Below are 24,626 nucleotides of genomic sequence, written 5' to 3' on the forward strand. Positions count from 1 at the left end.
AGTCTACTTCATGAATTATCATTGCGGTAATCAATGGTTATGCGAATGCGTATCAAAGATTACAACGCGTGCGTCATAAATTTGGCGCGCAAAAATCAACACTTTTGAAGCGTCGTTATGGGAAAGTTCAAATTTGTGTCCTATTTTCTCTCAGAGCACCTTTTCGATAGATTATATAGATTTGACATTTCTTTGTTTGTTTTTATCATTTTGTTGAACTAATATTTATGTAAAATATGCTAATTATATGAATTATTCTTGGTAAATTATAACACTTCCTATACCACCGAACACTATCATCCTTCTATTCTACCTTAACATTCCTTACTTTGGAATTATGGACTATTTATTGCATGGGGTTGTGCATCAATTTAACGAATTTATGAATAATTATTTAATTTTTGAAGCCATTCGTATATAATCAATTATGCAAATTTCCGGGCACACACAAGTAATTTTTTATTTAATGGTTTAAAATTAAAGAATTGTGTATACTTTTCAGTTTGGACGGTAAAGGCTTAGCACTATATAAGCAGTGCCTGTGCAAACTCTTTTCATTTACCACTGAATAGAACTATTTATTAGTCCTTAATTATAGGTTTGGAGATGTCTCTTGCTTATTCTCTAAGTTCTCTCCACTCGGTATCCGTCTCCGTCACTTCGCCGTCCATCACACTCAAACAAACCAGTAAAAAATGACTAGTTAATAGGGTCAACTGGGTGCAACTGTTATTCCAGTCATATTTGACTATTTTCTAGTCGTATTTTATGAATATAAAATAATATAATTATGTCAGAAATGTAATAATCAGTGATTGTCATATCAGTTGCACCCAGCTGACTAATGGTCTAGTCAATTTGACTGATTTATTTCAACAGTGCAGTTCTTTGAGGATTGGTCATAATTTTGAGACGTATATAGGCCTCATATGCCTTGTTTTATTCATTTGCACATAATGCTTTATTATTGTCATGTCCGCGAATGCAATTTTTATGGTTAATTTGATTTATTATTTCCACGTGTGTTATACTTTGTTATGTTAATTTTCCATTTATGTTATTGATGAATTGAAATTGAATCGAATTCATGGTAACTGCTATGACCCGACCACAATATGCAATAATAATGATAGGCATATTCGCATCATATTGACTTGCCTATCTAAAAGCAACCCAAATTTCATTTAGTTATCTAAGTTAGATATAGAGTTCTTGTATAGATTTTGTTTAAAAATGAGATATAGATTGACCAAGTAAACCATAGGCCTACCTTGGGAAATGTTGCAAGCGCAAGCACATTATAAGGGGCATTTTTTGATCTACAGGCAACACAGAAAAATGTGCCCCCCAGGGGCGGATCCAGCTTTGGTCAATAGGGGGAGGGGTGGAAAAATATTTTTACTAATATTTTATACCCGATGTGCCGCTAAAAGCTGATTTTTGTTGTGTTTTTAAAGGGGTAGTCCTTATAAAGACCTAAGGGCTTACGCTTAATATACAAATAAGATAAAATAGATCTATCTCATACGGCCAAATAGATAATGCGAGCGCAAAGCGCGAGCTCAAGTTTGGGAGTTTTTCATTGCATTTCGACATGAGAATTTAACATTCTGAGTAAGCATGAACATGATGCGTATCAAACTAAGCAATCTAACTTTTTAATAAAATGTCCTGAAAGCGACCTGTTAAGGGATATTTTGAATGATTTATGAAGAGGATACATAACCTTTCATATTTTATCAGAGAGATAAAAAGTTATCTCAGAATACCAATTTCAAGATAAGATTAAAAAACAAATGAAGATAATATAGCCTCAGAATACCACCACCCCGTGTATACGTTGCAGTGTTCTTAAAGCACCCCACCCCCTCCCCCACACATAGTTAAAATAATTATAAAAACAACACCCAATCTGAATGCACCAGCACACCCAGGGTAGTTACCTTGTCACCAACATTGTCGGACCTGACAATTTCACTTGAATGCTTGATGAACACTATTACATGGTACCTGTCGGATTAAACAGACTTTGTCGGATAAAAGTCAATGTCCTATCATGAAACGCTTTCCAAGAGAGAGAGAGAGAGAGAAATAAAGGGGGCATATTATCATCCTCATCCAGTCCCTTTACAACCATGCAACCCCTTCATCCACCAGTCAAACACCTTGCCATCATCACATCCTGACTCCCATGAACTCAACACTGAGTCTACCACAGAAAATTACAATTCTACAATAAAAAATGCAACTCGTCACTCATGAATACACTTGTTTTTAATTTAATACACAATGAAATTCACTCAGTAAAGTTAAACCCATACTAATCCGCATGGATTTATCACATCTCCCTTACTTTTAAGATCCACGTGACTCACATGGCATCTCACTTATTGGAAGGCTAATTCCTGCGCAACCTAATTTCCATACTGCACCGTAAAAACGCTGTTTAACATTTTAAGCAAGTTGTTTAAGCCCGTCACCGTAACAACTACTGTTTAAACTTTTTGAACATCTGTTTAATCTTTAACTTTAACTTAAACTATTTAAACAATTACCCAAAAAAAAGTTTAAGCAAATTGTTGTTAGAGTGACAGACTTAAACAACGTGCTATTTTTTTTACTGTGTGTGAGCAGTACTTGCCTAAGCATGACTAATTTTAGGATTTCTTGTGTCATTTTTATATTTGGTTTTGGTTTTATCAACCATATAAAAATAAAAACAATGAATATATAAAAATGTTGAATAAAACATGAGAATGTTAACCTAATATGAAATTAAGACAAAATAAAGACGAGGATGGATAACCATATTAAAAAACATTAATATAATAGCTCTGGAGACTTTTCATTCCTGTCATATCATGAGCTAATTATACATAATACCATTTTTACCAGAGTCATATCTGTATCATTTTCATTATTTTGGAAACCATTGAAAAAATAAAAGGCGTTTTGAGATGCACGGTATGAATTATGGTAAACAAATGCATTTTTTCTTAACTGAGAAAAGAATGCTTGCAGCTGTCGCGATGTTTGTATTCGCCAACACTTCCAAAGAGCGTTGCAAGTTACGCTTACGTCATATAGGACATTAAAAAAAAAAAATTGTTTTGAAACGGGCAATAGGTATAGGTTCGCAATCGTTCGAACTTCAACATTCTCTCAGTGGTCTATTACTGTAACACCATGGAGCTATTACATGGTAACACCCACATGGTCGCTAACTTCAGTGTCACTGTCTTACAGCAGTTCACAAAGGCTTGTGACTGTTTTGGAAACGCTTTCAACTGTTCGAAAGAAATGTTGAATAAGTTCAACATAGAGACAAGAAGGTGAGACTGCCACGGGGCGTTCCGGCTCGGCTCCGCTTGTTTAAAAGCAAGGGAGAATCATTTGAATTTTCACCGAATCTGAATTTCACTTCAATTATTTAATCAATATCACATTCATGGTAAGCATATTATCACTATCTTATTCATACACAAGTATTGTAAAACCTGTTAGAGATATATTAAAATCGTCAGGATAACTCAAGCACAAGAAAATGCCATTCATAGTCACGTCAAATAAGACGTATATAAACCAACAAATATTTCAACGAAGTACATATAAACTAATAGTAATGGAAATCTTTGTTTTTTCTAAGGAGGGGACGCATAACGACTTTGAAAGTGAAGGGAAAAGGCTAATATGGTGGGTGGAATAACATGCAGAAATCCCAATTCGATTGTCATTTTCATATTTTTGTAGAACATGGTCCATGATAAATATTTATTCATAAATTGAATGTGAATAGAACGTACATCAATTTTGTCCATTTCCATTATACCATGAATACATTTTCTGTTACCATGGATACATGAGAATTTATGTGATCACCCCTCTCTCCCCTCCTCCGGCTTCACACACACCCACTCACCGCACATAATTTAAAGCTCTCTCTCTCACATATAGAATGTTCCTTCCTCCATTGTGATGCCCACATCAGTTCCATGACATTTGCTGTAAATTCCACACCCTAGCGGAATTACCAACTTCAACCCTTGATTTAATACTATCCTAAAGCTAACCCTAACCAAACATAAAACCATACTGCAACCATAACCCTAACCCTATTATAGACGAAATAAAGCCCAGAGCAATTGTCGCTGGAGCAAATGTCGTGCCACTCTCACGGTTAGCAGCAATATTCTGAAGAGAAGGTAGGGTTCCTTTTATGTCTTCTGGTCGCTTCTTCTTAATTATACATGTAGATGGAACAACTTTGTATCTTGCTCTCTTGTTCTTGCTCCATATTCTCTCTCTACATCTATTTGCCCCTCTATCTAGTCTCTCTATTGCTCTCTCTCTATACCCCTCTTTGCCTCTCTTCTAATCTGCATCTTGTCATCTTTTCTCTCCCCCTTCCCCCCCCCCTCTCTATCCCTTTCTCTTTAGTTCTTTATCGCAATTCATCTTGTCTCAACAAAAATAGGAATGAAACATGATACTAAGAACAGATGAATCTTGGCAAACACTGTGGTAGAATCTTAGAGAGATGAAAACAGAAGGGAATAATCTATAATTGTGATGGGAACAGATCTATTGTTGCATCCTGGACAAGAATATTGTTGCCACTCACGAGGTAGTACAGGTCTTGAGATGGCGCTGTGACATAGTGGCTTTAAATACTCCAGTAATACACAGTCTCTAGTAGGCCCATGGTCCAATATAGACCTCATCACTTCAACTTTCCTCGCTCTTATCCTCGGCAATATTGCTAGTCACTTCCTCTTTATTCTCAGAATCGTTCGACGATGGTGTACCAATGTTCTCTGGATGTGATATCGTGGCCTTTGAAGAACCTTTCCCTTGAATGCTTTCGGTGCTTTCACTTGACTTCAGATCACTATTTGATGCTGTAGAACGTTCTTCCACCTACAACAAATATGAGGAAAGGACATTAACATCACATTTCCTTGCTTAATGTCAATAGGGACTAAAGGGATTGTAGTCCTGTAAGTCGGGAGAAAGGGTTGCTTTCCATTTTAAGAGGGGGAAATAAATGAAATTCTGGACAATGACACGGCAAATTTAAGTTAACTTAGATACGAAATGATAGGTGGTAAGAGGTGCACCAAGTTTTCATTTTTTTTTCTGTCTGTTATTATTATTTTGTTTTACGCTGTTATCAAAATCTAGATATTTATTATGATTCAGCCCTTGATCCAAAGATCTTCCATAATCAACTCACCCCATCCCTGGGAGCCATTCGATCTTGAGACTGCGATGTTCCCTTGCTCACTTCATCTTGGTTAATTTTCAAGGACGTCCCTGATCCTCTTAGGTCAGTCTTGCTTCTGGGTTTGCTGGTATCTCTAGAGAAACGCCTTGAGTAGTATGGCTGTCCGGTAGTACCTTTGCTGGTCGGGATCAGCCGTGCTGCATCTTTAAGAAGACCAGAGAGGCTCCCATGACGCGTTGAAATCAGTTTACGCTGTTCCAGTTCCAGAAGATTGGAAAGGATGTCTCCTTTTTTCTGGATTTTTTTAATATAAAAGGATTTGCATTTAGAACTGTCAATGAAAGCCGTTAAAACGAAACATGTACCACTGAGTCTATGTAACAAACCTTGCTAGCCGCTAAACTTATACTTGTTTTCCTTCTCCTCCTCCTCCTCCTCACCATTCTTCTTCTCCTTCTTCTTTATCTTCCTTCTTCTGCTCCTTATATCCTCATTAGGCCCCCTTTCTTCTTCATCATCGATCGTTCACGGAGCCGGACATAAAAACAGTTGACCCCCAAATCGCTTCAGTAGTTTTATGCTTGATATATTGGATTCAAATTTATCTTTATTCTCCCTCTCCTCTTACCCCAATACTTTTGAAGTCTATAGTTTCTGGAGCTGCTGCTTCGGATGGTTGGCGAGAGGATAACTTCGATTCAACACCATCTTTATCGTCGATTTCGTTCAATTCCCAGATGAGTCGAAAAATCTGAAAAAACCGTGCAAAGGATAATAATGAATTAGACAATTTTTAGGGTCATCAAATAATTATTTCCATAATGGTTTGCTAAAATTATTAAAATGATGAATAATGTTTCTCATGAGGTACACGTTATCGAAGTGCATAATTATATGGGCTAACCACGATTAACATGCTGCTTTTTTATTTGCTCCAATTGCCAAACACTATGGATTATCTTACAATGATTAGAAAAGATTGTATACCATGGAAAATTTGTAATAAATTTAATTCATTTCGACTTAATTCAATTTAAATATAAAAAATTATTGCAAACGGATGTTTGGTGATAATATCTGGAACTTAATCAATTTCTACCTCATATTATTCGTACCCATTAATTTCTAACATAAAATTCCCACAAAATAATTGCATAGTTTACATTCTTTTTTGCATTTACTGCTCGCAATAGTTTGTACCAACTCTTAACTCGAGAGTGAGGGTAAATCACAGTCATAATAAATGTACTCATTTGCATGCGCCATTATACTATGTCGTACAAACCTTGTCGAGGTCATCTCTGATCGTCGTATATTCAGCAAGGTTGTCCTCAAGAGCAGAGATGAGGACAATATAGCTCTGAAACTTCTCTGTCGTCAGAAACTTGAAATCCTGCAGGAAATTATGCAGTGTACTAGAAATTTTGTAAGAAAGTTTGTAAACACATATACATGAACAGGAATTGAGGAGGGCCAGCCGCGAGGGATTGGAGCAATCGAGCGGCGAAGTATGAGTTGCTAATTATTGGGTGCATTTTGTCTTTGTTTCAAGTTTCATTTATTTCTCCTCAAGAGATCAAGATAAAAATACATAAGAAATAGACAATGTAAATACAATGAACATCAAATTTAAAGAAAGTGAGGAAGGTAATGACTAAAAAGGAAGAAACCTTGTGTGAGGCCAACCCATAACAAAAATTGTACTTAAAGTTAAAGAAATATTAAAAACATCATATAATCACAAATTCAATGAGAGAAAACAAAAAATAACAAACATTTGTGATCATTAACATGAGGTATGTATACCACTAAACAATAATGCCAGCGAGATGATGCGCGAACAAATTCTTTTTATGTAATGATGTAAATACTTGATATTTCAAGCATTGTTTGAATCCATGAACTGTAATATGTATTGCATTAACAAAATGATGCAATTAAACGCGAAGCGGGAGCTGAAATTGCTTATACTGACATGAATAAGTGGTATATTTTAAGCATTAAGTAGCATTTTAAAATTTTAATTCCTGACATGATTCCTTACCTAGAACCATTCTCTAGGAAGGTATATGATCACTGACTGAATGCTAACTGTCGGCGTCTGCATGGTCGCCACAGCTTTAGACTTCCTGATAAACCCATTATAATATATGATTTAGAAACGGATAGCCAGCGCTGCCATAGCGTTCCTGCAGCAGCTGGTCATGGGCGTCAGACCGAGCATTTCATTAAGATTTCTGTCTGCCATGTTTGACAGATCAGATATCTTTCCTCGAATTTGATTGGCCGAGAAGCGCTGTTACTAAAGTTACTGTCAGGTAAAATAGGACTTAACGGATAAATCGTCCTACAGTTCTTTTCGTGACACGTTCCCTAGTCTACATTTGGTCGGTTTAACCGACTTTGTAGATTTAGGAGGCACGTCCAGATCTCTATCTTTCCCCTTTTTCCGAATCATCGGTCCGTGTTTCGGGTTCGGGCACAAAAGGGGGAAAATATTCAAAATTTTGCATATTGTGTGTAAAACGCTCCGAAATGTGAAAAATTTATATATTTATAATATTTTAATGCCAATTTTGTTTTTATATTGCTGCGTTGCGTATTATGCTTGTTACAAGTTGTCAAATTTATTGAAGGTGATCGCCTTCCCCTCCCATCCCCTATCAACGCCTCTGCCCCTTAAGTTTGCACCCGTCTACATCGTTGATGTGATTCTTTATCCATGTGACACTGTGAGGCCACAATAGGCCTAATTAGTTATTCGTATACAAAACATATGTACATTTATTGTACAATACAGAATAGTCCCCTTATCTTTGAAACAGTGCCTGACCAATTCCATTGCTAGTTTTGTCAAAGAAAGAAGGAACAATCTCGGGAATGCATGGATGACCATAGATCTAATCTAGGCCTTTAGATCAGTGAATCAGTTTGCTTACCCCAAAGTGTAGCGGCTTCTGAGTACTCAAATCTGTTTTTTCCAAGACCTCTCCAACGCTTGTGACCGGTACTTCTTTGTCAACATCTTGGTTGAATCAAATGGAAAGGAAACAGTAGAGATAGACAAGTAACATATCCTCTTAAATGAATATACATGTTCTTTATCGTCATCCTTCTCATCCCCATCATCATCTTGACCATCATTCTCATTATCAGTATCATTGCCATTGTCATCACCACCACCACCACCTTCATCATTATCATCGTCATCGTCCTCATGACCATCCTCATTATCATTACCATTGTCATCATCTTTTATAACATCATCGACATCGTTCAATATCAATGACATTCATCATCATCATCATCATTATCACCACCACCACCATCATCATCATCAAAATCATTGCAATCTTCGTTATCACCGTCATTATCTATTGCTTATTCATATATACTGTATAATTATATATATATATTTCTCTCTTTCATTTCATTGTATTTGGTTCATTTTAAATGCCTCAATAAAGGTTTATTTCATGTATCATGAAAGCAATTTGCTTACCGGGCTCATCTTCTTTTTGGACGTTCCTCGTGGTCAAGACATCTTCTCTCATTTTGTTCTCTTGTTTTACCTCTTTGACGGCTTTGTCCTGTAATACGAGAGTGGCATTCCGTAATTTATTTAGGGAGAGTGGGAGGGCGTGGTTCTCATTCGACAAAATAGCAATTACATTGGAAGAATCATCCAACATGCATACAATGTTTCATTCGAAATGCATTTCTTAGAAACTGCATGTTCAACGTTCATTTTGAACATGAGACTCACCCCTTGAGCTTGATTTTATACTCTTTCTGCCACGGTCCCCCTTATTTATTTATTTATTCATTTATTTATTTTATTTTATTTTATTTCATTTTATTTCATTTTATATTTATTCTATTTATTTATTCATATTCCACAAGTCCTCAAAGTACATTTCGTAATAATTCATTCTTACAATGAAAAGATGCATCAACTGCATAACACATGCAGGATTGAAACATACCAATGAAATGAAAAAAATGGAGGGGCCTACTGATAAGCAAACCTTGTAAGATGTAGACCCCCTATCAAAATTTTATACAAGGGTAATATGATATAAGTAGAGTAAAAATTATCAGCAAAATTCTATAAATTTATATAGATATAAACACTGTAACACAAATGTATATACACTATATACCAAATTAAATATTGACTTTAAAAAATCAACACTACCGTGGATAAGTATGAAGTTCACAAAATATTTGATTGAATCAATAAGAATTTAGAAGAAATGTTTTGATGAGTAATTTAAATCGATTCAGATTAGCTGCCTCTTTTATTACTCTGTCCAGAGAATTCCATAGTTTTGGTCCTCTGAAAAATACAGTTATGCTAGAAAATATTTTTTCTACTTTTAGGTAAGTGATAGTCATTTGACTGTCTCGTATTATATGAATGCAAAGTATTTTTTCTCATAAATTTCTTTTATAAGACATTAGGAACACTGTTTCTATCTAGCTGATACATGAATTGGAATAGTTGTAAGCGGTACAGGTCATCATCCGTATGAGCTCTAAAGGACATATTGCATATTATTCTCAGGACTTTTTTCTGAAGTAGCAAGACTTTGTCGAGTCTCGTTTGAGAGGCATTACCCCATGTCAGAATCCCATAATTAAGATAAGGTAGAATTATTGCACCCTTGGGTGTACTATTTGGTCATTTTATATTTTAAAATGAATTTGGTATTCTGAGATCACATATTCATCTCTTCGATATAATATATTTTTTTGTCCACGCCGCAGTCACTGATCTGTCGCGTATCGTCTGCACAACAATATCGCACATAAAATTTCGCGATCGAGCCGATTTTCCTCGAGGTTGCGGGGTCGAAGGCTGAGATCATAAGGGGGGGGGTTGGAATCAGCCCCCAGTCTTCTCAGGCTTCAAAATAGCCCAGTCTTTCAAGTTTAGGGTAAGAACAAAAGAACAGGGCGTGCTTCTCCTGAATCCGCGCCTGAATATACATTTTTTTTCTGATTTTTTTAAAATAAGTTCTATGGGCAAATGCCCGAAGGGGGGGGGGGGGTAATTTATGGTAAACACAATTATATCATTTATCAATCAGTTTTAGTTTTTGTATTTACCAAATTTGTGACGACCACTGCAACGACAAGGTTGGCAAAGACGAATGCCCCAATAGTGATGGCTAATATGAAGTATATAGCTCCCATCATATAGTGGTTAGATTTCTGAAAGAAACATTTATAGAACCATCAATGAGTAATCTTTGTTTAAAGTAAAGTTATAGTGCTTTTTTACAAAATCACTCACGCGTCAAGCTTGAGTGAAACTGTTCTCCAAAAAAATAAAAGAAAGTCCAGATGGATAGATTGATCTTTTTTCTACTGTAATTAGTACTTTCTTCCAAGAAGAATTAAGATATACATCAGTTTAAACTTCAGGCTTATTTTGCAAGAGCTTTGTGTGTTCCATCATGCAATGAACAATTATATTCACAGCTAATCTCTGTATTTTCATTATGATTGTGAATGATGTGAACACACATAAAACAATCAATATATAAATTAATAATATATAAATAAATAAAAAAATAAATAGATAAAATATTAAAATACATAAATTGATTTTATAAACTGCAGATAAAAAGTAGGCGAACACATTTTGTGAGAAAAATTGAAGAGACAACTATTAAAGGAGAATCCAGCCTTGGTCATAAAATGTTGTATTGGAAAGGAGAAGAATAAATAAAACAGAATGGTGAAAGTTTGAGAGAAATTAGACAAGCAATAATAAAGTTATTGCTGTTTTAAAATTGAGATCCCTAAGACCATGTAGATTTCAAATTGGCAACTGGGTTAGTAAGTTATGACAAGGCACAATGACAACTTTCCCATAGGCCACATACTTTATTATCAGTTATTTGTGGTTTTCTCCTAAGTACCCATTCCCCTGGGACTGTAATGTAAATATAGCCTAGGAAGTATATTGTTTTATGTCCTCATGAAAGAAAAATATAATTTGAAGTAAATTTTTTGAAAAAAATGAAATTTTAGCCATTTTATGTATTGGAGTACATGGATGAGTAGTCCTTGCCTTACATCACTATATGACATCACATATGTGGCCAATTTGAAGTCTCCATGGGTATAGTGATTACCTATATTAACAACTATTAGAAATTCATAACTTTCTAATTGTTTGTCCGATATTGTTCAAACTTTCACCTATCAACTTTGGGGATTTTTCGTCTGTTTCAGGGTATTTTTTAAGGTTTTGGTGAAAAATAATATAATTTGCTTTTTTTCTGTAAAATAACGCTAATATACGATCACAGAGGTGGAAAAATTACGATTTTTATTTATCCACCTCTATGTATACGATCTACTGTAGATAGTTAACGGCTGGCTTAACCCAATCAGGGTTCCCAGCTTTTCAAGAAAACAAAAATCCCTGATTTTTCTCTGATGAAGTTTAAAAATTCCCTGATAATTATTTAAACCCATTCCCAGTTTCTCATGTTTTTTAAGTTGTTGCAGTGAATTGCATGTAGGCCTATTATTATTTTGTTATACATGTATATAGGCATATTATTATTGTTAATCATTTGTACCAGTAGGTCTATACTTGTACTGTAGTAAACAAAAACACTGAAAAAAACACCATGTCATTCAATGAACGTTGTTTTAATATACAACAAAATATAACAGAGTCTGACTGACTATCGTGCTTTCGACTCTTGGGCCGATCAAAATTCCGTGATTTTGCCCTCATTTGAGGCATTTTACCCTGATTTGAGGCAATTCCCTGATTTCCCTGACTGGAAAAACGTTTAAAAAAAATCCCTGATTTTCCTTGATTTCCCTGATGGGCTGAGAACCCTGCCAATCCATTTTAAAGAGGAGCCGAAGAAGTAGAACAAAAAACATAATGAGAAGATAAATAAGATGAATGACTACTGTGGTGATAACTGATAAAGGTCTGCAAGCGTAGGCTTTACAATGTTATTACATGTCAGAATGAGTCATGGCTGCTACCAAGATGGTCGCCGTGATGTTGTCGCAGCTAACCCAATAAAACTGTATAGTGTTATCTAACTGTATCTAACTGTTCTGTTATTTGCCTCAAAACTAAATATTGAAATAACTAAACAAATTATTCATAACAAAATTACATGATCTAATGGCTTTGTAACTTTTGGAATCCCCCAAACTGCATAACTATTGCTTATTTTCCATCAAGTTCAAGTATCGTCCGTAATGGTGCATAACAATGATTTTAAAGAGGCATAAACATGTTTACCAGATACGTATCCACACAATCGATTACATTATATTTACTTTCTTTATAATAATGTTATTCTGATGAAACCCCGACATTCGACCATTATAAGGTACAAGGTCCCCAACTTATTGTTCTGTAAATGTGCATGCGGTGATGTAATGATTATGAGTATGATATGATTTTTCATCATCATCTATATAATCGATATATATGCCTAATTATAAGAATTATATTTGATTAGAATAATTCATTTGATGTGCGACTCGTCATCGATAGGCCTTCACGGTGAGGGTTTGCGCCCACCAGCCCTAACCCGGCTATAGCTCTATACCCCTCCGGATCCTGGCGACATGTATTAACTTATGCATGGTATTTATCCATAACGTACCATATTTGTTAATTCTAGATCAAAATAAATAAATGATGTTATATTAGAATAAATGGACATTAGACCAAGTGTGCATATGAATTAGACCAAATGAAAATTAGGCCAAGTGACGATTAGACCAATTGGACATTAGACCAAGTGGTCATTAGACCATTTGGCTATTAGACCGAGTGGTCATTAGACCAATTTGATATTAGACCAAGTGGAAATTAGACTAAATGGAAATTAGACCAAGTGGAAATTAGACCAAACGGTCATTAGACCATGTGGCAATTAGACGAAATGAAAATTAGACCAAGTGGAAATTAGCCGAAGTGAAAATTAGACCAAGTGGTGTTAGACCAACTGGAAATTAGACCAAATGGTTTTAGCCCAACTGCTCATTAGACGAATTGAATATTATACCAAGTGGGAATTAGACGAATTGGATATTAGACCAAGTGAAAATTAGCCCAACTGGTTATTAGCCCAAATGGAAATTAGACGAATTGGATATTAGACGAACTGGTTGTAAACGAAATGAGTTTAGACTATGTGAAGTTGGACGAACTGATAAGAAGACCAAGTGGTATTAGACCATCCGATAATTCACCAAATAAATTACTTCGTTCTTTAATAGCTATCGCTACCTGAAATGTCTACGTGTCGACATGATCTAAATATTCTTACCTTAAATCTATCAAATATCCCCATCCAACCATCTTGAGTTACGCAGATGAAGAGAGTAAACATGGCTGCCAAAGAAAACAACAATTATTGTTAATGAACGATGAAACGTTACTCTATCGCATCCACCTAAACAAAAATACAAACAAACAAAACAGAACAAAACAGTAACAACAATAATGATGATGTGACTCAACTGTAACTAAGTTGATCAGACTATACGACACAATACACTCTGTTTAGGTGCATCCTCCCGATAGAGCTACACTACTCTTTATGAAGAATAATGTCTATAAAATAGTGTAGGCAATAAAATAATGTAAAACGAAATGTACACAATGTAATGTAAAAAAATATATTAAAATACCATTGTGTATTTGCATTTTATAGATTGATAACAATAATACACGGTAAAAATCAACCACGGCGGCAGTTTTTAGAGAGCCATACTCTACAGTGCGTATCAAAAAAAGTTTACACTTAAAAAAAAATCCTGTAAAATTATACATTTTAACATTGGTACAGATCCATTTAGGCAAATGACGATATAACTGTCGAAAAATATTTCCGCTTGAGTGAGCACCACTTACTTTTGAAAAGTTAGTGAAAAATGATTTGCGCAGAACTTTGAAATAGTTATGCGAATAAAAGTAGACCTTAATCATGAAGAACACGTGGATTTGAAGATATCTTTTACCTTTTTTTAACTTGTTTCCTTGCCCAAAACACTTCGAAGAGTGCATTGCGCCCCACCCCACTCCCCCATAAGTTTGATTTCGCCCTTTCCCCTTGACACAGCGCGAAAACGAGCATGTCTGCGAGCTTTACAGAAATGGACAGTGCTCACCCAAGTGTAACATTCTGTCAAAAGTTTTACTTTTATTGGATAGATGAGACCCAAACCCAAGATTATATGTGACAAAATTACCCACATGTTGTATATTTTTTAATTTCCAGGGCTTTTTCAAAGTGTAAACTTTTTTTTTGCTACGCACTGTAGTTGTTATATGAGAGTTTGAACTGAATACCAAATAGTGTGGAAATAAATAGAAATACTCTCGGAACAACGATTGGTGTTAGATTTAACATCACTATATATTTGGTGTGTATATGACTCACCCGTTTGAAGATTGCCGAAGTGAGCTGGGAATTCATCACCAAAGAGATACACACCCACCACACTAAAAACAACCATGAGGATGAGGAGGAGGAATGCGATGTTCGACATGTCTGTCAGAAAAACAAAACAAACAAACTAACAAACAAAAATTGATCGAAAAGAATTTGAAGCTTCTAATATTTAAAATCATATTTTTTTCAGTGCCCAACAGGGCCGTAGCCAGGGAGGTTCCCTGCAAAACGCTGTTTAAAATTTTAAGCACGTTATTTAAGCCCGTCACTTTTTAAACAAGTTGTTTGAATATTTTAAACAATTACAAACAAGTTTAAATAACTTGTTGTTAGAGTGATATAGGCTTAAACAATGTACTATTTTCTTTTTCTTTTTACTGTGTGGGTTCCGCGGAACCCCGCCGCTCTCCAAAAGCAAACAAAAATTTAAAAATATAATATATCGATAAGAAATAAAGGAGGAAAGTCGTTCATGTTAGCTTTGTGGGTGGAAAGTTCCAGGGTTTCCAGTGACCCCCTCCCTCTTCTACAAAGAGTCGAGTCTAACTGAAATGTTTATTGGAAAAGGTTCAATAATATAAACTTAGATGTACTAGTAAATGTTTACAAATAAGATATAATGACGCCCCTTTTGATTTGATCTCTCGATCAGCATAGACCGCTTTCGATTTTGCTGTGTACGATGAATTCCACAAATTGATATTATTTCTAAAAATGTCTTATTTTTTCCCTTTTTCATTGATTAAAATCATTTAATATATTCATGTACATGCAATCAAGCGCAGATCCAGGGAAGGGGTACATTCCCTCCCCCCCTCTCCTGCACAAAGCATACCCTGTGTTAGATGGATCATAACTGTTAAATAAGTCAAGGCAATTATTGGGACACATAGCACACGACATCAGAAGAGCAGTTCGAATCTGATTGACCAACAGCATGTTTATCAAAGAAATTCTGTATATAATGTTTTTTTTCTTCATGAGCATGATGACACATATTCCTGTAGTACATAATCAGGAAGCGTTGCAATCAAACGCAACCTTATTTTCAACCATCAAACGCTTGCATTCGAGACTTGATCTTTAGTTGCGTTTAACGAAATTCTGTATGCAAAAGGAATACAGATCAAAGAAGATATGAACATCTCATTAAAGATAACAATCTATCATTCATTTATTGAGACTTTATTTTATTTTGTCATACTTTGATACTAACCTGGGATTGATTGAAATATCGTTTGCACCACAACAGAGAGACCGGCTAAGGCACTCACACTGACATTAAACAAAAATAAAAGAAAACAAATAAGTGCGTGCTTAACATTGTTAATGGATAAAGAGACAAAATATTATTATAATCTTACATAGTACATGACTGTAGTACGCCAGCTACATGTATATAATCATCGGTAGACCCCCCCCCCCCATCCAACCACCCTAATTACAATGATCATACTGATAAAGGATCTATTTAGATTGACATACCTTCTGAGACTTCTGAAAGCCCTAAGTACTCTCAGAATTCTCAAGATGCGACTGCTTCCCAAGAATTTGAGAGCTGTAAAAGTAAAACAGTAGTCTTAAAAAGTTAATAGGGAATAAGACGGAGAAAGGAATGGTGATTGATGTGGTGCTAGTTGCAATGCTATGGGGCAATGGTAGTGCATGCGGATGACAATAACGATGATGATGATGATGATGGTGATAATGATGGTGGCGGGGGTGATAATGATAATGATGGATAGCGGTAGTGTTGGTGGTGGTGATGATGATGATGGTGATGATGACGATGATGGTGATGATGAATAGGAAATGTAAAGATGAAAGCAGACGAAACAAACGAAGATGAAGATGAAGAGGAAGGCCGAAATATAAAACGTAGGCTCTGAGAGGTAGTAATATTCGTTTCAATTTACATTAATTGATCTATAAAAAAAAACGCATATCAGCAAATTTACCATAGGTCTGGTAATTGACTATTTACAAAATAATAATCTACTGACTACACCGTAATATATATTATTGAACCGTTTGTCTGGTTTTCCTTCCCCTTTCCTTTCAGAAGCGGATCTAGAGGGGGGGTTGGGGGGGTTGCAACCCCCCCCCAAAAAAAAAAATCCGGGGACCATTTTTTTAAATCTTATCATTTTTAGATGCAAGAAAACGCCATTTTCACACAGATTTTCGAAAAATTTCCCTACTGTGGGAGGGGGGACACCCCCCTCCCCCCTCGCTCGCTCCGCTCGCTTGGACTCGGTCGCTACGCTCCCTCGCATACCACCCCAACCCCCCCCTTTATAAAAAGCTGGATCCGCCCCTGCCTTTTGAGGCCTTTATCAATTTCAAGCTCGAAGCTTAAGATGAAGGTCTCCCACATTTCAAAATGTATTATGTCAATATATGTATATATATATTTTTTTATGCTAGTTGTTTTAATAATAATAAAAATTATCAGGTATAAATATAATTCAATTAGATTGTTAGAATGTATATATGCATATGTTATTCATTATGTCATTTGCTTATTTTTTTTATGCTAAGAAAAAAATGATTACTCTTGTATATACTTTCGTTATTGGAATGTGGAAATAAATAAATCAAATCAAATAAAAAATCAAAATATATAATTATCAAAAATTATAGCTTCATTCCGTATGCCCCTTCCCAGTTACCATGGTATCTTTACTCACTTGGTCCAAGTAAGAGGATGACAATGATGAAAAAATCCAGAATATTCCATCCGATCTTCCAGTAGATGGTGAACCCATTATACCATTTGAGAATCAACTCACACACAAAGATACTCAAGACAGTGTAGTCGAAGATGAAGAAAAGCCAGGCATACTTCTGAGACTGAAAATTAATTTTAAAAAGTCACAATTGTTCGTAATTGCACTTGAAAGGACTGTGGTATAGTGGTTCTGACTCTCGTCTTTTAATGAAAGGGTCGTGTGTTCGAATCCAAACGTATATATAAAGCGTGCCTTGGCAAAAAGTTCATCCACACTTGGCCCTTTCCACTCAGGTGCTAATGGGTACCCGGTAGAATGTGAAAGTCATTGTCCAGTACTATGTGCGCCTCATTGGCGACTGGCTAGAATACTCCCCGGGGAGTGGGGGATGTGCATACATTGGGTGATGGAATGAATGATTGAATCTGATGACAGGGGTAACAAAATAAATATATAATCAATTAAAAATCCATAATAACGAAGTTTTATGAATAATTGATTAATACGGAAGAAATTTAAAAACAAATACCTATACACTGTAATAATATAAGGAGTTAAAGTTACACCAGCCGTATTTAGAGAGGACCATATTTGCATGATTAGATTCATTATAACAGCTATTCTAACACTGTATCTAATTCCCGAGGGTGGGGTCTTTCCAAAAAAAATAAATGATATTGTTCCAAAGTTACACCTTAGTGTAGATAATAGCATTAATCTATCATTTGCAAATTTCGATTGATAATCATCCGATTTACAACATTTTTTGTGTGTGCAAAACTCTTCTCTTTTTTAGACAGCTCTCTTTTATTTTGGGTAAACGGTGGTTTAACTTCATTATTTGAGAATACACAAGGCTTTTAGATGTTCGTGAGGAGCACAAAACTTTAAAGTCAACAAATTATTGTTCAAAGTTCATGCATTGTTCAACGGGTGCGGAAATGTTATATATCATTATAATATATCTATCTATCTATCTATCTATATATCTATCTATCTATCTAATTACCCATTGATCTCAAGACCACGTGCAGGTTAAAGAAAAAAAAATGAAATGTCATGCTTTTAATTTATCCACGTTCTCTATTTTTGGGGGCGGAAGTGATGAAACGGGATTAATACCATAATAGGCGGGGCCTCTATATCTTTATACAGAGGGGGTGGGGTGGTTACCTACTGCTATATGATGGCGTTATTTTTTTCACAGCGGTGATATTTTCAACAGGGGTAATAGATGGATGTAAACGATTCAGGTCTCTATTTTGATAGTTTCATGTCTTCCCTTTTTTTAATTTCTTCTTCCCCCACCTTTTACACTACGTGGAAATACTAAGGTGAGGGGGTGGGGTGGAGGGGGGGGGGGTATCCGCTCCCTGTAGCTCCGTTCCAGAAGAAAGGATAAACAAAATGGTCCGCGCAAGTTTGACAAAATAACTGATAAAACGTGACATAATAAAAAATTGCACTTTACAACGCAACATCGCAAGAGGGATCCTTCTCGAGTAACTCATTTTGTGACAATATGACTGGTCCATTGATTCACCACACACCAGTCATGAAGCAGACAAGTCACTTTTCAAATCGTCACAGGGACTTGAATTTTACTTTAAGTGTTTTCTTGAAAGACTTTGAATCGATTAGTCTTATATTTCTTTGTCCGAGTTTCAAAGTCCACCTTGTCTCTGTGGCGCAATCGGTTAGCGCGTTCGGCTGTTAACCGAAAGGTTGGTGGTTCAAGCCCACCCAGGGACGTTCGTTTTTATATAATATTTTATATTTCATTCTCGACCCTCACCCCGCTCTTTTTGTTTTTAAATGTTCAATGTGTCAGCATTTGCCCCATCATTTCTTTGTTACTTGCGTTTTCATTCTTTCTCAGTATTTTACATAGTATAACATACTACTTTGACAGTAATTTTTTTATGACAGGGGGCTCATGTTTTGTATAGAAAACAAAAAGAGATTTATCATTTTCAAAATAACAAGCTCCCATTTTGAGATCATATGAATCTTAGTTGTGTAATTCTTAGTTTTCCAACGTCTCGCATCTTGTCTCTGTGGCGCAATCGGTTAGCGCGTTCGGCTGTTAACCGAAAGGTTGGTGGTTCAAGCCCACCCAGGGACGAAGCTCTATATTTTTTTATTGCCTTTCTCGCCATCGTATTCATAGGCGGTGATTTTATGAGATTTGTTATCCATCGGGGAGGAGGGGGAGAGGACGGGACTATCCTCTCCAAAAAGCTTCTATACAAAGTTCTAAAATCTAAGGGGAATGTCCCTCCCCCGCCCCCGGGATCGCCGGCAATGATCGTTTTCTTATTTTTTCACATTAATATTTTTCATATTTTCACATTTTTCAAGATATTACATAATTATGCCTGTTAAAACAAAACATTGTCACCTTCAAAATTCAAAATTCATGAAGATCATTTAGAACCTCAAGTCTTTGGCAAGTGTAGTAAGTGACGTGAGTCCCATGCACTTATTTTTATCAAACTGGTCAAATATGAAAACTAAATGCAGGAGTTTCTGTTTCATAAAACTTGTAAGAAATAACGAATGATAGAAAATACGGTTATAGAAGCTAATATAAACATTAGCTTGTACAAAATACTCTGTGAAGCATATTTTTTTCTTACCAGTTCTTGGCTGGTCTGTACCCCGATGAGGATAGCATTCGTTACGATTACACCGAGAATGAATCCACGAAACCACATGCTATCCACCAACTTACCTACCAGCTCCTGTGGAATGAAAAATATTGTAATGGTTATGATGGCAGAGGTGGTGATCAGGAGGAGGGAGAGAGAGAGAGATGAAGGGAATGATGATGGTGGTGGTGGTGATGTCATGATGATGATGATGATGATGATGATGATGACGATGACATTGGTGACATTGATGATGATGATAGTGGTGGTGGTGGTGGTTGTAGTGATAAATTCCAGGATGATAGTAATGATGATGATGAATGATGATGATGATGACGATGGTGATGTCGATGAGGGTGACAATGCTAATGACGATGACGATGACAATGCTGCTGCTGCTGATGATGATAATAATGATGAATGATGAATGATGATGATGACGTTGAGGATGATGATGACGATGCTGATGATGATGATGACGATGCTGATGATGAGGATGACGATATTGATGATGATGTTAATGACGATGACATTGGTGACATTGATGATGATGATAGTGGTGGTGTTGGTGGTAGTTGTAGTAGTGGTAAATTCCAGGATGATAGTAATGATGAATGATGATGATGACGATGCTGATGACGATGAGGGTGACAATGCTAATGACGATGTTGATGACGATGACGATGACAATGCTGCTGCTGCTGATGATGATGATAATGATGAATGATGACGTTGAGGATGATGATGACGATGCTGATGATGATGATGACGATGCTGATGATGAGGATGACGATATTGATGATGATGTTGATGACGATGACATTGGTGACTTTGATGATGATGATGATGATGATAGTGGTGGTGTTGGTGGTGGTTGTAGTGGTAAATTCTAGGATGATAGTAATGATGATGATGATGCTGATGACGATGAGGGTGACAATGCTAATGACGATGTTGATGACAATAATGACGACAATGCTGATGATAATGTTGATGACGATGACATTGGTGACTTTGATGATGAAAGTGGTGGTTGAAGTGGCAAATTCCATGATGATAGTAATGGTGGTGATTATAATGATGAATTTTGATGAATGATGACGATGAGGATGACGATGCTGATGATGAGGTTGAAGTTGATGACAATGCTGATGAATATGTTGATGACGATGGCAATGGTGACTTCAATGATGATGATGATGATGATGGTGACAGTGATGATGAAGGTGGTGGTGGTGATGAAGAATGGGGAGATGGAAGGATGGAGAGACTGGAAATACGGATGAAATTTGCCCATAACAAATATTGCATGACTGATTTTTGACGCATTCACATATTAAAAGTGGGAACACCTTTTTTTTCTCTTGAATTTTCGTAGAAGCCGTGAGAAGCAATACTCACCCAAATCCAACAGGGGATGAATCACCAGAGGGTAGGCACAATGCCAACATGGAAGGGGAAGGGGAGACATGTGTTTCCCGTGTCCCAATAAACCGCGTTTTTCCAAAGCCAACGTCGAAAGATACGGCGCCCCTTAGGTAACATGACATTTTTTTCTCGTTCCAACGACTTACTAACTCGTTCCCTAAATTTATGACTCATCCCCTCGACTATATTTCCCTCAACTTATAAATGTAAGTCGTTAGAACGAGTTAAAGGAAAATAAACAATGTCATGTCACCCTACGGGGTCCTTAAAAACACGCAATTTGATTTTCCAAATGAGATACATGTTTGTTATGTATCTGACCTGAGAGACGACCTCTTCCACCCGTTCATCATCGAGTTCAACGACGTCGTTAAAATCCTCTTCGACCTCGTCTGTCTCAAACAAATCGCAAAAATCTGCACCGCGTTCAATCTGTATCAGTGGAGGGACAATGATCATTCAGTATGCGTAATACACAGTGCCAAAATGTGTTTTGTTTTGGGGGTTGGTTCACAAGGAAACAAGTTAGGCGGAAAGAAACATCTTTAAGAATATTCTACGCTTAATAACGGTTGTTTTTATCAATATAACTTTTTCCAAATTTTGCGCAAATACTTTTTCACGAACCTTTTTTTTTAAAGTAACTGGTGTTCTCTCAAGCGGACATATGTTGACATTCATATTGTCATTTGCTTAAAGAGGCATATTTCAATACAAATATGTGGAAAAGAATTAAGGATATTATAAGTATATTTCATAGAATTATTTCAAAGTTTTCTTAAGATACGCATATAATGTAAATGCGTATAGGGTCTACTAATAGGGTTTATATCAAACTAATATTCAAAAAAAAAAAATAAAATAGATATGAATGCAGAAAACAAATATATTTTTGGTATGCTTTGAAAAACTATGTTCTGCTAGAAAACTAAAGCCAGGAAAGCATCACATAATTTTATCTCGACCTCCATGGGCGGAAATCCCAGGGGGGACAGGGGGGACGTGTCCCCCTACCAAAAATGGTGGGGGACACAATATCAAATGTCCCCCTATTATTTTTGGTCTTTTATGATGGAGAAAAATACATCACTTCACAATCGAAATAATACATGTATTTTGGATAAAATGACCTTACATTTTGGGTGAAAACTTTTTTTTTTTGCTTGTCAAATTTTCCAGGTCCTGGTCCCCCCTACCGTTGGGGACAGATTTCCGCTCATGTCGACCTCCAAACAATGATAACTAATGATTAATGACGTATACAGTGTATATACTTACAGCATTTGGATCAAATGTGAACAGGCGAGGAGTTTCGTCTCTGATGACATAAAAAAAAGAAAAACAAATCAACATGAAAGATTGAATTGATGTATGCACGAGAGGAGGGATTATATTATAATGGAAACTTCCCCCTCCCCACTCCCCCCCAAAAAAAAACAAAAAAAAACTCATCCCAACGAACGGCTCAGTTTCTTCTTCTACTCCTTGGCACATTATCTCCTGATAAAATACTTACTGCTTTGGAAGCTTGCACTACTCATCTTTATGTTAGACTTTTACGTTTGTGATGGAAAATTAAATACCATACTGAAAGCGAAAATAAAAAACAAAAACATAAACAAAAACAACAAACAACAAACAAAACAAAACAAAACGACAACTAGAAAGTAGACTAAAAGTTTCAAATCAAATGCATTTTTACTGATACCAATCATCAATCGAATTTGCGCTTTTGTTTCTTTTGTTGTTGTAGTTGTTGTTTTGCACATTACCAATTTGATTTTTTTAATCTAAAGTATTAATTTCCTCCTAAATGTTGATTAAAAATATGAAACCTACCGCTCTGTGATATTAGCCTATTTTGTCAGTTTTTATTTGCCAATTATTTGGCGTAGATTTTCATTCTGCATGCAGATTGTAATAAAGTTGACCTGACAACGCAGTCACATGTATTATTAAGAGATAAAAATAATCACAAAAATGGTCTCCATTTACCACATCCCTGTGGAAATTATTTGACAAAAACTTGTAATCTTACGTTTCAGTTTTCTTCTTTGATCCAAGTTTGTTCGCCAACTTTTTTTTCAATCCAATCTATCGAGAGAAAACGATACATTAAATTGGAGAAGTGAACAAAGAAATATGCTGAATAGGTTATGAGCCATTACCGGTATGTCCAGTTACAGAATTGAAAATTATTCATGATTTCGCTAGTGATACACCTGATAAATTGTATAGATCTATATTTCATTACGTTGTACCCTGGAAATCCGGGAGGCACAAAGGACCTAGCCTACTTAAAAGAATTCATCGCCCTTATTCTGAAGTCAAGATTAACTTAGACCACGGTCTAACTCTGTGCTAAAATTATGGCAGCCGAAAATTTGAAAATTCTGTTTATGTTGTATATTTCTTATGTTTACTATTTTGTTTCCTTTGCTTTCATAATGAGGAAAATACTACAAAATACTTCAGTTATCATTCCAAGAGAATTATGAACAATTTGGGTGTGATATGAGTCAATATATTGGATGTGTACTGTTAGGGATTTGTGCCCCAATTGGCTCTCCACGGTTAAACCACAACACTTTCTTTAAGACAGGGTTTAATTAAACCTGAGTTCAGAATACGGGCCATAGAGTTACTGCATGTAACATAGAAAAAAATCTCCCACGTAGGCTTAAAAATCTACCTCAAAATAAACAGAAAGTTGGATTGAAGAAAAAAAAATCAATAAGGGGCAAAAATATGCTGCTCCCTTTTCTTCTTCTTTTTCTTAGAGCGAAAATCGGGAGAATTGTAACCTAAACTAAGTTAGATCTCGATATAACACTTGAGGGGAATTCCAAGAAAATATTTCAATCAATTGCAAACTTTCTCCTTGGGGAATTGTGCCCCCCTTCTGGAAAATCCTGGATCCGCCCCTGAATATAGGCCTACCGTCAAACATCTTCACACCATTCGTCTCTAGCTTATGCCAAAGACAAAGTCCCATACAATTTACCTTTCTGAAAGCTACTCCCGCACTTTCGACCTGTTTGGAGGCACGTCGCACCCAGCCCATGGCCATGGGGCTCTGCAAAGTCTCAACCTCCTTCTCGTCACCCGTCAAGTTTCCCGTCTCATCACCCTTCAT

General features: G+C 36.1%; 1 protein-coding gene and 2 non-coding genes across 3 annotated transcripts; 2 read left to right on the plus strand and 1 right to left on the minus strand.

The window, feature by feature from the left end:
- Window positions 1-4,725: 4,725 nt before the first annotated feature.
- On the minus strand, window positions 4,726-24,626 carry LOC135155916 (cation channel sperm-associated protein 4-like). Its single transcript, XM_064106402.1, has 17 exons — window positions 24,495-24,626; window positions 23,529-23,584; window positions 22,769-22,808; window positions 21,812-21,922; window positions 20,051-20,155; window positions 17,370-17,532; window positions 16,165-16,237; window positions 15,896-15,954; window positions 14,668-14,778; window positions 13,552-13,616; window positions 10,337-10,441; window positions 8,727-8,814; window positions 8,164-8,249; window positions 6,510-6,617; window positions 5,917-5,975; window positions 5,234-5,591; window positions 4,726-4,917 (listed from the first exon to the last, which is right to left on the minus strand). Exons 1-17 carry the CDS (start codon window positions 24,624-24,626, stop codon window positions 4,726-4,728), a joined length of 1,911 nt encoding a protein of 636 aa, XP_063962472.1.
- TRNAN-GUU (transfer RNA asparagine (anticodon GUU)) lies at window positions 19,090-19,163 on the plus strand. The gene has a single exon. It is a non-coding gene; the product is annotated as a tRNA-Asn (tRNA).
- Window positions 19,463-19,536, plus strand: TRNAN-GUU (transfer RNA asparagine (anticodon GUU)). The gene has a single exon. It is a non-coding gene; the product is annotated as a tRNA-Asn (tRNA).

The sequence above is a fragment of the Lytechinus pictus genome, chromosome 2 (genome assembly GCF_037042905.1).
Source record: "Lytechinus pictus isolate F3 Inbred chromosome 2, Lp3.0, whole genome shotgun sequence".
Lineage (NCBI taxonomy): Eukaryota > Metazoa > Echinodermata > Echinoidea > Temnopleuroida > Toxopneustidae > Lytechinus > Lytechinus pictus.

Excerpts from the sequence above, each read along its gene's own strand:
- LOC135155916 (XM_064106402.1), bottom strand. The coding sequence starts at position 24,626 with ATGAAGGGTGATGAGACGGGAAACTTGACGGGTGACGAGAAGGAGGTT. Across the intron at positions 23,585-24,494 it reads CGGGAGTAGCTTTCAGAAAG|ATTGGATTGAAAAAAAAGTT; the intron begins GTAAATTGTATG and ends TTCTCTCGATAG. Across the intron at positions 17,533-20,050 it reads TACAGACCAGCCAAGAACTG|TCTCAGAAGTATGCCTGGCT; the intron begins GTAAGAAAAAAA and ends ATTAATTTTCAG.